The sequence below is a fragment of the Callithrix jacchus genome, chromosome 3, assembly GCF_049354715.1.
Source record: "Callithrix jacchus isolate 240 chromosome 3, calJac240_pri, whole genome shotgun sequence".
Classification (NCBI taxonomy): Eukaryota; Metazoa; Chordata; class Mammalia; order Primates; family Cebidae; genus Callithrix; species Callithrix jacchus.
Genome location: NC_133504.1, coordinates 47,216,898 through 47,233,168, shown reverse-complemented (window position 1 = coordinate 47,233,168; position 16,271 = coordinate 47,216,898). Strand labels below are relative to the sequence as shown.

The 16,271-nt window shown below is 34.3% G+C and overlaps 1 protein-coding gene across 3 annotated transcripts in view; it reads right to left on the bottom strand.

Moving 5' to 3' along the window:
• Positions 1-16,271, bottom strand: part of IQCM (IQ motif containing M) — a 495,919-nt gene that overhangs the window by 280,519 nt on the left and 199,129 nt on the right. For all 3 annotated transcript variants that reach the window (XM_035292858.3, XM_078367842.1, XM_078367841.1), the window contains exon 7: positions 3,460-3,575. In XM_035292858.3, the coding sequence (XP_035148749.3) occupies positions 3,460-3,575 (116 nt within the window). The remainder of the gene's footprint in view (positions 1-3,459; positions 3,576-16,271) is intronic.

Sequence of the window (16,271 nt, the reverse complement as noted above, 5' to 3'; positions counted from 1 at the left end):
CTGTGCTTTTGCCACACTGAATTTCTTTCAGTCTCTGAGATGTATCCTGTCTTTCTACCTTGAACAGCCACAGCTGTTCTTTCTGGGGCTGGAATAATTTTCCTGGTATCCCTGGATTCTATCACCACTGCAACATGCATGTACTCATGCAGGACAGACACTCCCTTGTCAGCTCTTCCTCATTCTAGGGCAAGGGTGTCTAGTCTTTTGGCTTCTCAGGACAACATTGGAAGAAGAATTGTCTTGAGCCACACATACAATACACTAACACTAAGGATAGCTGACAAGCTAAAAAGAAAAATTGCCAAAAAATCTGATAATATTTTAAGACAGTTTACGAATTTGTGTTGGGCCTCATTTAAAGTCATCTTGGGCTGCATGTGGCCCACAGGCTGCAGGTTGGACAAGAGCTTGGTCTAGGGTATCACCAACTGGCAGAGCTCTTCTCAGGGACACCTTCTTGACTCTTAGGACCACTGCAACATAGTACATTAGCCACTTGCTGAGGAGAGTCCTGCCATATTGACAGCTAATTAATTATAGTTATTTCACTCTCTTCTGTATTTTCAAGTATTAACTAGAAATCACTTATACAAATTTCTGCCAATATTTGTTCTTATCCTATTTTAAGAACATTATTGATAAGTGCATTGATTTTCGTGTCTCAGAATTGTGATAAATACCAAGGCTAGATTTTTTTTTCAACCACAACTGCAATGCTCCACATTATATGTTCCAAGATTGCTTCATACATTATCATAAAGTTAGCAAATATTTTAAAGAAGAACTACACCAGGAATTATATTCATGGGTCTCACTCACCTTAGATATATATTATCTTTCAGGATAATTAAGGTTAAAAATATCTTAGTACTTCAGAGACCATAAAAAGTAATATCAGAAACTGTTTCTTCAGGAAGCAGTTTTCAAAATTTTACATTAAAAAGTTTCAGAGGCCCATGTGCCACTGCTTAAAGTAACTGGAAATTCTAATATAATGCTCATACAATAAACACATGGTTGCAGAAGTGAAACATTAAAGCATAAAGTCATATAGCACTACTGAATTTTTTTCATTAGAACTAAAAACGTGAGGATACAAAATACATTTTAAAAAGCACTTCAGGCTTAAAAAGCACAGTGTTCTTCTAGCCTAAAGAAAGCATATCTACACTGACTTTGTTATTGTAGCAAATTAAGATTGTGATAAGAGTAACTAAGCTGTAAAGAGTTCTTCTAAGTAGAATATGTTATATTTATCTCTCTTCCAATGACATCAAAGACCAAGTTTCCTGTGCCTTTGATTCTACCCTAGTGGGATGGTAAAATGGTACAGCTGCTGTGAAAAATGATATGGTAAGTCCTCAAAAAATTAAACAGAGAAATACAATATGTTTTAGAAATTACACTTCTGGGTACACACCTGAAAAAGTAAAAGTAGAACTCAAACAATACCTGTATACCCATGTTCGTAGCAACATTACTCAAAATATCCAAAAGATGGAAGCAACCCAAGTGTCCATTGATGGGAGGATGGATAAACAAAATGTAGTATATACATGCAATGGAATATTATTCAGCCTAAGAAATTCTGACACATGATGCAATGTGTATGAACTTTGAAAACATGCTGAGATAAGCCAGTCACAATAGAACAAATATTCTATGATTCTGCTTATATGAGGCACCTAGAGAAGTCAAACTCACGAAGACAGAAAGTAGAATGGTGGTTTCCAGGGCATCAAGGCAAGGACAAACAGACAATTAGTGTTTAATAATGAAGAGTTTCAGCTTAGGAAGATAAAAAAGCCCTGGAGATGGAAAGTGATGAAGGTGACACAGCAATGTGATTGTGATGAATGCCACCAAACTATAAACTTAAAAATGGTAAAATTTATGTTATGTATATTTTATAAAATATAAATTTATAAACAATAATTTTAAATTATTTTCATTTAAAATGAAAAAAGACTACTTAGAACTTGGAGACAGGGAGGGGAACAACACACACAGGGCATGTCGGGCGGTGGTGGGGTATGGGGAGGGGAGGGAGAACACAAGAACAGATAACTAATGCATGCAGGGCTTAAAACCCAGGTGTGGGTGGATAGGTGCAGCAAACCACCATGACACACATATAACTGTGTAACAAACCCAAACCTAGGTAGCAGGTTGATAAGTGCAGCAAACCACTTATGGCACATGTATACCTAGGCAACAAACCCAAACTTAAAAGGTTTGGTTTACAGAAAAAAAATATAAAAATTCAACATGTGTTATTTAAAATGACAGATTAAGAACTATTCAACAGATAGAAAAAATAATTTTGTAAAATATATTTCAGTTGTCTAATAATGTTATGGACTAAGTTGTGTCCCCTTAAAATTCATATGCAGTAGTTCTAATATCCACTGGAGATAAGGCCTTGAAGAAAGTAATTAAGATTAAATGAGGTTATAAGGGTAGAGTCCTAATCCAATATGACACCAAGGATGCATTAGTACAGAAGAAAGATAATGTGGCCAGGCGCAGTGGCTCACACCTGTAATCCCAGCACTTCGGGAAGCCAAGGTGAACAGATGACCTGAGGTCAGGAGTTCAAGACCAGCCTAGCCAACAGGATGAAACTCTGTCTCTACTAAAAATACAAAAATTAGGCAGGTGTGGCGGCAGGCATTTGTAATACCAGTTACTTGGAAGGCTGAGGCATGAGGATCATTTGAACCCAGCAGGTGGAGGTTGCAATGAGCTGAGATCATACCATTACACGACAGACATATTCACACACAGAACAGAACATGTGAGAGATGCAAGAAACCCAGACATATTTACAGACAGTAAGAAATACAATGTGGTAAAATAGCATTATGTGACCTTTTAAGAAATTGTAGCTAAAGATGTCTGAATAATATGAGTTTCTTCTACTATTCACATGTATGTATTAGGACTTCCTTTAACAAACAGATGAATTTAAAGTACCAACTCTACTTTTAGATCACAGGTTGTCATGCCCTGGATTAGAGTCTTCATTCAGAAAACCATCAACATGTGATCATAAAACTGCCCTTGGCTTTTTTAATCCTTCCATTATCATGCCTTTAACAGATGTCTACATTCTCCCCTGGCCTTCATTATGTTTTCTGGATAGTCTATGTACCATTACAAAAATAGTTGATGTACTAACACATTTGGGGCAAACCATGTGATGATCACTTTGACTAACGCTTTTCAAATAAAAAAATGACATGCATATTGTGGGTTAGGGTGATCAGCATGATTTAAGCAAGACAAAAGAACAGAACTAAAGCATTGCTTCAGAAAAAAAGAATATCAATGGAGAAGTATCTTAGGACTGAAATAGGTCCATAGTAAAATCTCAAGTGCTTTCTTTAAAATTAACTCAATAATTTACTGGAAAAATGGTAATTCCACTCTACATATAGTTTTATAAATACTTACATTATAATAATCCTGAAATATTGATGATGATTGAGAGAAACTAACTCGACCGGAGTCACAAGCCAAACGGAAAGACCTTGTCGGCACAAATCCTCTCCAGTCATAGAACACTTTGTCTGTTAGAAATATCAATGTAGATTAAACAATATTTATCCAGGAAAAGTACACACTGATTATATTGCTTACTGTTGCAAAGAGTAAAGCAAATCATCTTTATGGGCTCACTATTCTGTACTAAAATCACATCTTGTCATCTAATCGGAGAGAAGTGAAGAAGTGATAGGATTGCATAGAGAGAGGCGTCAATTAATTGGCTCCTTCATAAGGTAAGACTCTCATGCTTTTATTGCATAGCATACCCATCAAAAAACTAGTAGGTTCATTGTCTTCATGGTGTCCTCCTGAAGAACATCTTCTTTTTTTAAAGGAATCTTAAAGTGAAATCATATTGGTGAATAGCACTTATAAAAATAAAAGGAAAACCTCTCAGTGTTACATACTTTAAAAGAAAATTCAGTATTATTATAAGGCACAAGTTTTGAAATTGCCAAGTAAATTAAGTTATTAAAAGTATTTAAGGTAAATAGGTTGAAAGCACAAAAGTTGAGCCAGCATCACCCCATATTTCTTCTGTCTCATGACAGTTGGTACATAAGATTTCTACAGAAACCTTTTTACTTTAATCATGGAAAGGAGATTTAGGATTTATTTATCCATTTATTTCTCAGAGATATTAATCATTTAAAAAGAAAATTCAGTTCAATCCTGTCATCCAAATGAATCAAACTATCGTCATATTTCCAATTTGCCTTCATATCTATACACACACACACACACACACACACACACACACACACATGTATATATGGGTATAGATGATAATGTGTATATATGTGTGTGCGTATATATACATAGTCTTTCCTGAAACTTTCAATTTAATAAAGTCATCCATGGACTGCTTAGTTTTATATAAAGTTATAGAAAACTTGAAAGTAAGAAATTCTCTCACTTCATTGCTTCCATTTATTTACAGGATCATAAAGTTTAGTGGTCTATGGAGAGGCAATGAAGTAACATAAAATAATGAAAACGTAATGTTATCTCAGAGACATCCTAATTAGTAAATATACATTCTTGCCTCATTTTAATTTTATATATATTTCTTCCATTTCAGTTGAGAGTCTGTGCCCTCTTTCAAAAAGGCAAAATCTCTAGAAGAGGCAACACAATCATATTTGAATCACAATTCAATGTGAATCTGTGAAATTTTTTAATGGAAGCAAATGCCAATAATGAGTAACCTATAGAGAATCTGAGCATTTTAGTACCTAAGAAGAAGACAACAAGGGAAAGGCCATGCTCTTTATACTTTCATTTGGCAGCTTTATAAGGCCAAGAGAGTATAAAAGAGTAACACAAGAGTTATTAAGATGTGTACACCCTTACATTTCTTATAATGCCCTCTTAACTAATTCAAAGTTTTCTCCAATTCATCAGCACCATTCCTGGCCTACCCACTCTTCTTAATGCACTACTACATACAGTAAGTGACATCTCATAAATATTTTATATGATTGTGCTTCTCTTTCCAATCTCCTTTTTGAATATATAAACTCTTCCAAGGCAAGGATTATACTTACTTGGAACTGTTCTGTGTTTCTGATTCATTAGCAATGTGAACAAGGTAGCTATGTAAACACTGGTGAATAAGAAGGAGGATATTGAACATTTCCAACATAAAGAAATGACAAATGTCTCAGATGATGAATATGTTAATTACTCTGATCTGTTCACTATGCATTATATGTGTAAAAACACCACTCTGTATCTCCACAAATGTATAGAATTATTATGTGCCAATTTAAAAAATAAAATTAAATAAATAAAATTCCTCTGTAATTAAAAATAATAATAATAGGTCTGAAGAAGTGGAATCTTATAGGCAAAGAGGATATCTTCTTGATCATTGAAGAGTACAACTCAATATAAAACTAAAACCTATATAACTTATTTTTCCAATAGACTCCAGAGCATTTTCAAATATTTTATCTTGTTTACTCACAAAACAGACTCACAGAGTTGAAAACACGATGCATTATTTTCTCCCAGTACATAGGTATCATTCTAGAAAATATAGCTATAACTTTTCCGCTTCAGGAAGCAGTAAAGCCTCCACTAAAATCCTCAAGGTAATCATTCACACACTGATATATGCTAATCACTCCTCCTTAGAAGCCAGGCACAGAAGGTGACATGCAACAAATTCCAGTTTATTCCACAAAGTCGGTGGAAAGTTATAAAAGCTAATAGTTTGATGAAGACCAAAGTCATTAATCAGACTAAATCTTCACAAACCCTTCCTGGAGTCAACAATCTTCACAGATAATGCCACATAGAAAAAAAAGCTCTGAATCCCAAGTGTGTGTGTGTGTGTGCATGTGTGTGTACACATATGCACAAGAGCAGGCTGTATACATAAGTGGAAAAGAAATCTTAATCCCAGTCATCAGTCAGCAGGACAGAACAAAGTATCGTAAACAAATCTGAGGAAAATGCAGTATCAAGATCAAGATTTAGAAAGAAACCAAAATGGTCACATCAGTTTAACAAGGAGTTAAAAAGTAGCAATCCTTGAATATTAAAAAAAATTGTTAAATAAGTACTCATACTGACACCTTTCTGACTTTGCATTTGTTCAGTATTTTAGACTATCATCAAAAAAATATTAATTCATGTTAGTGTGCTGTCTTTCTGCATGTCTAACTTGCATATCTAGACTTAAAAGTCTTTCACTTGGTTTGTATGTGTCATAAAACTGAATATATAATGGTGTGCCCAGTGTGTGTGTGTGTGTGTATGTGTATGTGCGTGTGTGCACGTTCCTGGATTAGAACCAAATTTGGCATTGATTACAAGGCTAACCAACAAAACTGTAAGAGTGAAAGGTCCCACATAATTCAACTGAAATAAATACATAAAGGAAAAGAAAATCCTTAAAAATGGGTTTTTTAAATTCTGGTTTTTAGATATTTTTCACCAGACCCTCTCCCCTCACTTTCTAGCATCATCTTGATCTTTATAATGGTAATCATTTTTCAATTTTATTTTGTTTTTATTCAAATTTATGTAGTTAACAATTAGCCAATTATTTACAGAGGTGGGAGACATTTCCAAAACATAATAAGCAGTTGTTATTTTAGAGGCCTAAATTATACAAATGACTCACATAAAATTGAAAAGATCATCTACCACAGGTGATAATGTCAGGGAAGGAGAAAAGAAACAAGGGAAAGAAAAGGAAGGAAAGAAAAGTTCTTAGGTAGTTAAGACTTTCCCTACAGCTATAATTTTTGTAGTGATAAATATTATCTTCATATCGCAAGTCAATACATTTGTTCAATGGACCTAGATTTCAGCAAAAGACCCAAAAGCAATAGCAGTTCAGAGTTTAAAAATACACTGTGTAAGTCAACTTAGAAACCACAGGCTCTTAAGAAACAGTATGTACATCTGCCTTCCACAGAGTCGAAGGAAGTTCAAATGAAAATGTATCTTTATTAGGATATGATGAAACCAAAGACATTACTGGGTTTAGTGGTCCTGTGTCCCTAGAGCCTCTTTTATGCCAAACTCGTTCTGTTTCCCTTTTATCAATTCTCTTGTATCAATTAATTCTTTGAGTTAATTGCACATGCAGTTTTAATCTGTAGGTAATTACAAACAATTAATAGTTAGGAGACAGAATTAGCAGTTCTTAGTTTGATTATCTATATAATTAAAAGGGGTGGTAAACTAGAGTTGACAAATAGCATCTTAATCATTTGAATAATCAAACCCCAGAAGCCTGCTTGGGTGGCTGAATTCCATCTGTTACATTAGTTTAAATTTTAGATTAAATGACTGAAATGTCCATTTAAATCAATTCATATGTGTTGAAATTACAGTACAAAATTAACAAGGCATATATTCTAAAATTAAACTACCTTCTTTTGTTTTCTTATAATAAGCTGTTTCAAAAAGGATTCAATAAAACCAAAGATTTGTAGGGGAGTAAAAGTAATATATTTTCCTCATTGGAAGTTCATGAAGGTAACATCCCTACATCAAAGACTGATTAACAAGAGAAAAGTATAAGAAGCTTATTTATCAAACTTTTGTGTAACATGGGAGGCTTCAGAAAGGAAGATCCAAAGACTCAGGGAAAATTTTTTTATGAAGAATGGACAGTCATGTAGAAGTATGATTGGACAATAATGGGGTATGACCTTATGATAGTAAACTAGGGTAACCTCAGCAAGGCCTATGTCTTCAGATTCTTCTTGGCTTCTAGGCATGGGGCAGGACATTTATTACAAGTGTCTTCAGGAGGGAATGGAGGAAGTCAGGGAGTGAAATTTCTGGGTTTTATGGCTAGGTTTGGAGGAGAGGAATTCTAGTTTCTATGTCCAGCTTCTAGGGAGAAAAATTCATAGAGGGCTTCCTGATTCTACTGTCCTCCCAATCCTTGCAGCCCAAAATACTCAGCATGCCAAGGCATCATATTTTTGGGGTATCATGTTCTGAGTCCTGAAAGATTCGATCGACTAAATTATGTATATCTAGTGAATGCCAGTTAATAATCATGGACACCAATTTATTTTATAACATTTCTAAGATATATGGATAGTTCTTTTCGTAATATGTTCTGTTTAATACTTTGTGTTTAACACTTCGTGTGTTAATACTGAGTGTGGACTTGTTTGGATTGAAGGATACAAAGTATTGATGTTGGGTATGTCTGTGAGGGTGCTGCCAAAAAAGATTAGCATTTAAGTCAGTGGAATGAGAAAGGCAGACCTACCCTTAACCTGGGTGGATATAATCTAATCAGCTGCCAGTGCAGCTAGAATATAAGCAGGCAAAATTATGAAAAGAGAGACTGGCTCAGCCTCCTGGCCTACATCTTTCTGCTGTGCTGGATGCTTCCTGCCCTGGAACATCAGACTCCAAGTTCTTCAGTTTTGGAAGTTGGATTGGCTCTTCTTGCTCTTCACATGCCCTATTGTGGGATCTTTGTGGGATTTTGTGATTGTGTAAGTTAATACTTAATAAACTCACATATATTTATGAGTATATATATATTCCATTAGTTCTGTCCCTCTAGAGAACTGTGACTAATACATATGCTGAGACAGCAAATAATATATACTTCTAATCCTTTTTCAGCTATCTGATGGGACCAGAGGTTTGTAGATAGAGAGCAAATAATAAGAAACAAACAAGCTTAAGGTGGGTTAGAAAATGTATGGAAACTTAAACTGATTAGAAAAGAATGTGATATAGAACAGTAGCATCACTGTTGCATGACATCTTTCTGAATTGCCAAGTATTTGTATTCGAACAAGTTTGGTAGATACTTTGAAGCTAATAGTGGATAAAAAATGTTAAAAAAAAAAAGACTTCTGGTTCAATATGGTTTGTTACCTTCATCTGTGAGGCAGCCCCTTTACAACCTGACTAAAATACTATAATGATAAAGGAGAAGATGAAAATCTCAAGGTCACAGAAAACAAATCTAAGCATTTACCAATTTGCAATTGAGAAGAAAATTTAATTAGGATAATGGAAGAGAATTGAGCAAAGCAATTAGTGACTTTTACATAATAATATACTCATCCCATCCTAATCTGAAAGATGGTAGAAAGATGCTTAATAAATTCCAAGGAAAAAAATACAGAAAACAAAGAACAAAAAATGTTTCTCTACAATGTAGGTGCTGCTTTCAAATAACTGATTCCCTTTTCCTACCTTGATCTACCCCAATCCACTTAGACACTACAACTCCAAGACAACAATTAGGAAAGAAAGTAGCCCTGGCTCTTTGTTTGATACAGTCTGATTGTAAGGAAAGAGCTCTGTGCAGAGGCTGGGGCTGGCAGGTATTAATAACAATACATAATGGAGATTGTAATTTTTCATGATCTAAATAGCTAAAAATAATAATGAAGGTGTGGAATAGGAAAGTCTCCACTTCAGCAGAGCTCAATTGTTCAAGACAAATGCCTCTGCAAGTTACTGGGAATTAGTTAGAGAACCAGGCATTGACACTCAATCATCAACTATAGAACTAGATTTTTCTCATCCCTGAGAAAAATCAAAATGTTCTTTCTATTTGTAATCATTCACTGCATACATAGATCAATTTCTCCTTATCTGGGACAAAGTAAATAAACTAGGGCCTACATTAATCATGGTAATGCTTGTTAACACTTATTGAAGACTCAAATTACTAAACAATTTACACACATTACCTGAACTATGCTGCAGAATAACACTATGAGGCAGATGTTCCATTTGACAGAAGAGAAAACACATTAAGTCACTTGCTCAAGTTCAGATAGCGGGTAAGAGGCTGTATGAGCCCAGGTCTATCTTGAAGCTTACCTGTGACTCTGACACAAGGGAAAAGGCCTTTGTAGTAGACCAGTCAGAAAGATACCCATGTCCTAATCTCTGAAACCTATAAATGTTAGCTTATATGGCAAAAGAGACTTTGCAACTGTGATTAAATCAAGGATTCTGAAATGGGAAGGGAGATTATCCAGGACTGCCCTCGTGGGCCCCAAATGGAATGACAAGTGTCATTACAAGAGTGTCAGAGGAAGACTTTACTACATAAGAAGAGATGTAATGAGGCAGAAAATAGAATGGAGTGATGTGAAAAAGGGATCATGAGCCAAGGAATGCAGGTAGCCTTCATAAACTGGAAAAGGCACAGAAACAGATTCTTCCCTAGGGTCTCCAGAAGGAACTAGTCCTGAAGACACCTTGACATAATTCAGTGAAATTCATTTCAAACTTATAGCCTCTACAAATATAAGAAAAAAATACAAATATAAGAAAAAAATTGGGGATTGTTTCAAGTTACCAGGGTTGCAGTAATTTGTTACAGCAGCCAAAGTGAAACTAACACAGTCTACAATTCTAAAAATTCAGTAAAAGTGTTTAGGTCTAAAAATATTCAGCTAGACCCAGGGAAAATTTTAGAAAAGTGCTTGGCATTCTCACTATATTGTAATAAGCCAACTCTTTTAAATAGAAGCCAAAACAATGAGAAAAAAACTAAGAGTTTAATAATAATAATTGTAAATCAAATAAAAATGAAAATTAGCATTTTTAAAAGGCAAGAAATACAAAGAAACAAAAATTTAATGGCGGAATAAAAATGTACTTCAGAGTTTGTAGAAGTATAAGTGACAGCACAGAATATCAAATGACTGAATTTGGCAAGCACTCCTAGAATGCAGAAGAAAAGCATCCAAAGATGAGAATTATGAGAGAGAAGATTATAGATTAAGAGTACAAAAAAATAAATATCCATCAAAGGAACTAGACACATTACTGAAAATGAAACTAGAATAATCAGAAATGAAGAAAACATACTATGTAATGATTTTCTGAGCTAAACAAAAGATTTGAATCATCTGACTATCGGAGTTCATTGCATTTTGGGAAAACTTTATTAAGAGACTTGTATACAAGTATATTCTGCAAAATTACAGGAGTAAACAAAATTTAAATAATAAGAATAAAGAAAATTTCATGCATATTCAAGAAGAAAAACATCTACAAGTGTATAAACTCCAGTTTATTCTCAAATTTATTCTGTGAAACAGCAAAACAGCAAAATAATCAATAAATAATATATACCACCAACAGAATTTTCAGGAAAGTGAAAAGTTAAATAAATTTTATAACAAAATTATCTTCAATGTATTAAAGCCAGAAAAAAAAAATCATTCTCAAATATACCAAGGCTCTGAAAATCTGCTCAGAAAACACTTAAGTGAAAACCAAGGCATGAATCAAGAAAAGAATTTAGAAACCACAGTAAAAGAGAACCAGCAGTTATTCCCCTCACCAATAAATGCACTTCTCATAAGATCAGGGGTAATTACATGGATTCTATAGCTTGGTCTTAAAGTATGGTCCTGCCTGGCTTTATCTCACAGTTTCTACTCTGCATATTCTACTTTTTCAGGAATCAAACCATTTTTTTCCCCTAGGGTATAAACTTGAACTCACTCACAATTCAAATGAAATGAGCTTTCAAATTGAATCCCGTTCTATTATTGTCCAAAGAAACAATAATGAGTTTGCTCTGCTATGCACTTACAAAGACTAAACATTTTATTTGGTTTGGAACATGTACCCAGAGACCCAGTATAATGGCGATTTTTATTTTCTCACAACTTAAAATATGAGTTTTCTCCTTTTTATCAACTCAAACTGAATCACCTGAATCATGACTTGCCCTTCACAAAGCTCTTCATTATATCATAGGAACAGCCTCTGGGTGTTCCTATAAAGCTGGATGACTTAACTAAAAGAAAAAAAATTAACAGCAATTATCTTTGGGTAGCAGAATAATATATAACTGTCATGATAATGTTCTGTATTTTCCTAATGTTTTGCAATTAATCATAACTAATGGCAATTTTAGAGAAAACACATTAAAAATAAGCCTATATAACTTTAGGTAAAAATAGGCAAAAATTATGTTAAAATTATGACAAAAGCAATATATGGAGAAAGCAAAACAAACTTTAGAAATATTTGCCTCTAAGGAGGCATTAGATTGAAACTAAATTTCTAAAGAGAACATTTTGCATTTGCAAATGAGAAAATACAATTTGTTTAAACTTCCTTTAATAAAGATACATACAAAAAGTAATGTTTCCTTTAAATATGCCCTCAATGGCACCTTTTGGGGGGTGGGTGTGGTGGGGGGCAAAGGGTGTGAACAACCATATCTTTAGATAACAGTCAAAACTCATATTACCTTCCCAGGAAGGGAGAGACGCAGCCTGTTGTGTCATAGCAGCTTTAGAAAACTTTGGTCTTAGGATTATGAAGGGAAGACTCTTGATTAAGAAAATCAGGAGTCCTGACACCAAGTCTATCAGAGATTTACTTCTGCAATGTAGGGGCTACTATCTGACTTTGTAATTTGAAAAAGCTTCTTGGATGGCAGCACACTTGTCATCTTTGTCAGGAAGCACCCTGCCAAATGTAGCTGTTGTGGGTAATGGGCTGCAAACACCAGCAGGATGGGGACTGTGTCCCAGGTACTGTTTTGCTGTCTGCATAACCACAGTTCCTGGAACAGGATATGCACTAATTTTGTAATACAAATGATTGTTATGGTACTACATGATACATGCTTTACAGATAATAGTGAAGCATAGGTTTCTAAGCAAGAAAGGCAGAGGTCCTGGGGAAAAGTGGACACTGAGTGATCATTTAAGAGTGATCATTAAGCATTTTCTTAGAGGTCTACCTAAAAAGGAAGCAACAATTAAGTAGTTTTTTCTTCCTCTCACATAATTCAATTTTTTTACAAAAATAATTATTCCAAGTTTATTACATATTGATGTATGAATCATATGTACCATACCTATTTTAGCCAAGGCTTTGATGCCTGAACTCATATATCCCTGATGAAAATGAAAATTTGAAAAGACTTTTAGGAAAGTAATTGTCAGTAATAAAAGTCTTTTAAAAGTTCCCAATTTTTGTAATACCAATTTCTGAGTCTTTCACAAGGAAATTATCTCAAATATGACTAAAGATTAATGTAATTGTTTATTATAGCATTATTTATAATAATAATGCAGAAAACACTTAATATAGCAAGCTTGAGACTGCTGTTCTTAACAAGATCTGCTTGTAAAATTAATCTTTGGTTGATATGTTAGAACTCAGCAGGTAAAGAATTCCTGATATGAAACTTTCCATAAATTATAAGGGTGTCTCACTATACCCAGACCAATTGTGCAAGCAATATGGTTTTTGCTGAATATCTGCTTTCCTTCCAGAAATCTGGAATGTTGATACATGCTTGGCAGAGTATGCCTATGTGACTAGGCTCCAATGAAAATCTTGGGTACTAAGTTTTTATCAAGCGTCCCAGGTATACAACACTTCACACACGTTGTCATGATTTATTGCTGGAGAAATTAAGGGCATCCTTTGTGATTATACTGGGAGAGGACTACTGGAGTCTTGCTCCTGGTTTCTTGTGGATTTCATTCCTGTACCTCTTCCCTTTGCTGGTTTTACTTTGTAATTTTTCACTGTAATATATCTTAGCCATGACTACAACCATATGCTAAGTACTCTGAGACCCTCTAATGAATCACCAAACTTGGGGTGGTCTTTGGGACTCCAATACAAAAATAAAATAGGAAATAATATAAATGTCCAGAAATGGAAGACTGGATAAGCACATTTTACTATATCATGCATTGAATTATTCCTCAACAACAAAAGTTATGCTTATGAAGTATTTTACATTATAACTGTACTGTAAGAAAAAATCTCATGTACCTTGTGCTTTTAATTAGAGGCCAAAAAAAAAAATCCATAAACAAGAAAACCAGATGAAATTGTGCCAAAATGTTAAAAGTAATAGATTTTGGTTTGATCAAATTTTTTTTCTGTATTCTATTATCTCATTTCTAAGTGGGTTGATTGTAGAGTTCATGAAACCTTAAATACCTTACTCACATACAGCCACCTCTTAAGGAAAGTTACTCTAATTATTTCTTTCTCCATATCAATTGACATTGTACTTAAACCATGGTTTCACTGTGAAACTAGACTTGCCACTGAACTTTGGAGGACAAGATTAGGAAGCAGTCTGTGAGTCTGAGGCAAACACATATGAGTTGGACACAAATGATTAGGCATATTGGATGTATTTGGCTTAAACTCTGCCCAGTTTGGTTTCTACACCACATAGAAATAATCTGATACAATCAAATCTTATATGTTAACAGCTTAAAAGCTAGGTGAATGAAGAGAAGCAGGCTATGTTAGCTGAGTGGTGAACCAACCTCACCAGTTCTCTCAGAAGCTGGTTGATAATCCCAGCATTGGGAAATCTAGAATCAAGAATGACTAGGGTCAGGGCTGGAGTGCAATGGCGTGATCTCGGCTCACCACAACCTCCACCTCCTGGGTTCAGGCAATTCTCCTGCCTCAGCTTCCTGAGCAGCTGGGATTACAGGCACGTGCCACCGTGCCCAGTTAATTTTTTGTATTTTTAGTAGAGACAGCATTTCACCATGTTGACCAGGATGGTCTCGATCTCTTGACCTCATGATCCACCCGCCTCGGCCTCCCAAAGTGCTGGGATTACAGGCGTGAGCCACCAGGGGATGACTTTTCATAACACCTTCACGTATAACCTCCATCACTAAAGAAAATTTCTACAGGTTTTATTTAAAAAACCAGACCTGTTACTAGATTCTCTGTTCTTTTCCCTTGTCTTGGTTATCATCCCTGTGTGTGAATATCACAGTATATTAGTTGCCATGACCCTATTATGACTATTGATAGCTAAGTAGAGAAGTCTCCACATTTTATTTTCAGATTTCTTTTCTTATTCTCTGTCTCATTTTTTACCTCTGCTTTGTCAATATTACTATAATATTTGTAAAATTTCTTAATCTGTGTTAGAATTTTGATTAGACTTTTATCAAATTTACAGATTACTTTTTGTAATGATTTGTTATCATGAAAGAAATAAACTTCTGCATTTTATTTTGCTATTAGGAAAAAAAAACCAGACCTGAACATTTGGCTTTACAGAATTTCTATAATGAAGAGGTATTTGATTAGTAATGTGAAAGAATGATTAAGCTTTAGAAAATAAAAACTATCTACAAAATGTATAGTCATAAATCTTTGGCATTTTATTTATTCACATTTTATGTTTGAGCTAGAATTGTTGTGCAAATTTTAAGCAAATTTAATGAGTTACCCCTTTTAGGAAACAAAAATAAGAATCTAATTCCTTAAGAAAGACTATTAACTTTGTTATTTCCATCTGTTTTTGATGACTGGCTTGTCAGAAGATTGAAGGTCACTAATGTAACATTATCTTTACTGAAACCTCATTAGAGTAATATATTCAAAAGAGAAAAGAAAGATCCTAGTGACAAAAACAAAGGGATAATTACAGAACATAGCCCTGCTTATGTCTATATGTTTATTCCAAATTCACTCTATTCTTTTACTACTCTCCAAGTCAGGGCTGGGAGGGACCTAGCTTGTCACCTTACAAGGTATGAACTGTATATGACTGGTGGGAACTCCACTAAATTGTGGGCATAGTAGTGTGGAAAATTAAATTAAAAATCTGTGTTAGTATGAAGAGGCTCACAATGTCCAAGTGATAAAGCTAAAGCAAAAGATAAAGCAAATATCACACATAAATAGAAGAAACAAGAATACTGAAATGACCTAAGGCAAAGACTTTCTATTATTGCAATCAATCTTTACAATTACTGGATGTATGGATTAGCCAATTTGTACCTATCCTTTTCAATCTTTTCATCGGATAGAAAGCAAAATGAAACACAAATCATTATTTCTACTTGTTATAAATATAAGCGAAAGACTAAGTCTTGAGAGGATGAAGAAATTTCTTAATATTAATGCTTCATAGATGTTATGAAACTCAGATAGCCACGTGAATTCTGTTTCCATTATTACTAGTAATTGAAAATTGAAAGTACTAATAAAATATTCCACAGATGCTCTGTCTTTTCCCTCCTACACACCAACAGATCAAATTCAACAAAATTTGGTTCTTTTGAGAAACATGATATGTATTACTTTCATAGAAATTTTAAGAATAATTACAGACAAAATTAAGTTTATTTTTTCAATATTTTTCAATCTACATTACTGGTCTTACTACTATGTCCACATTTGAAACTTTCCTCCAGTTAAACACTTTCTACTCCCTTAACCTAAAATAACAT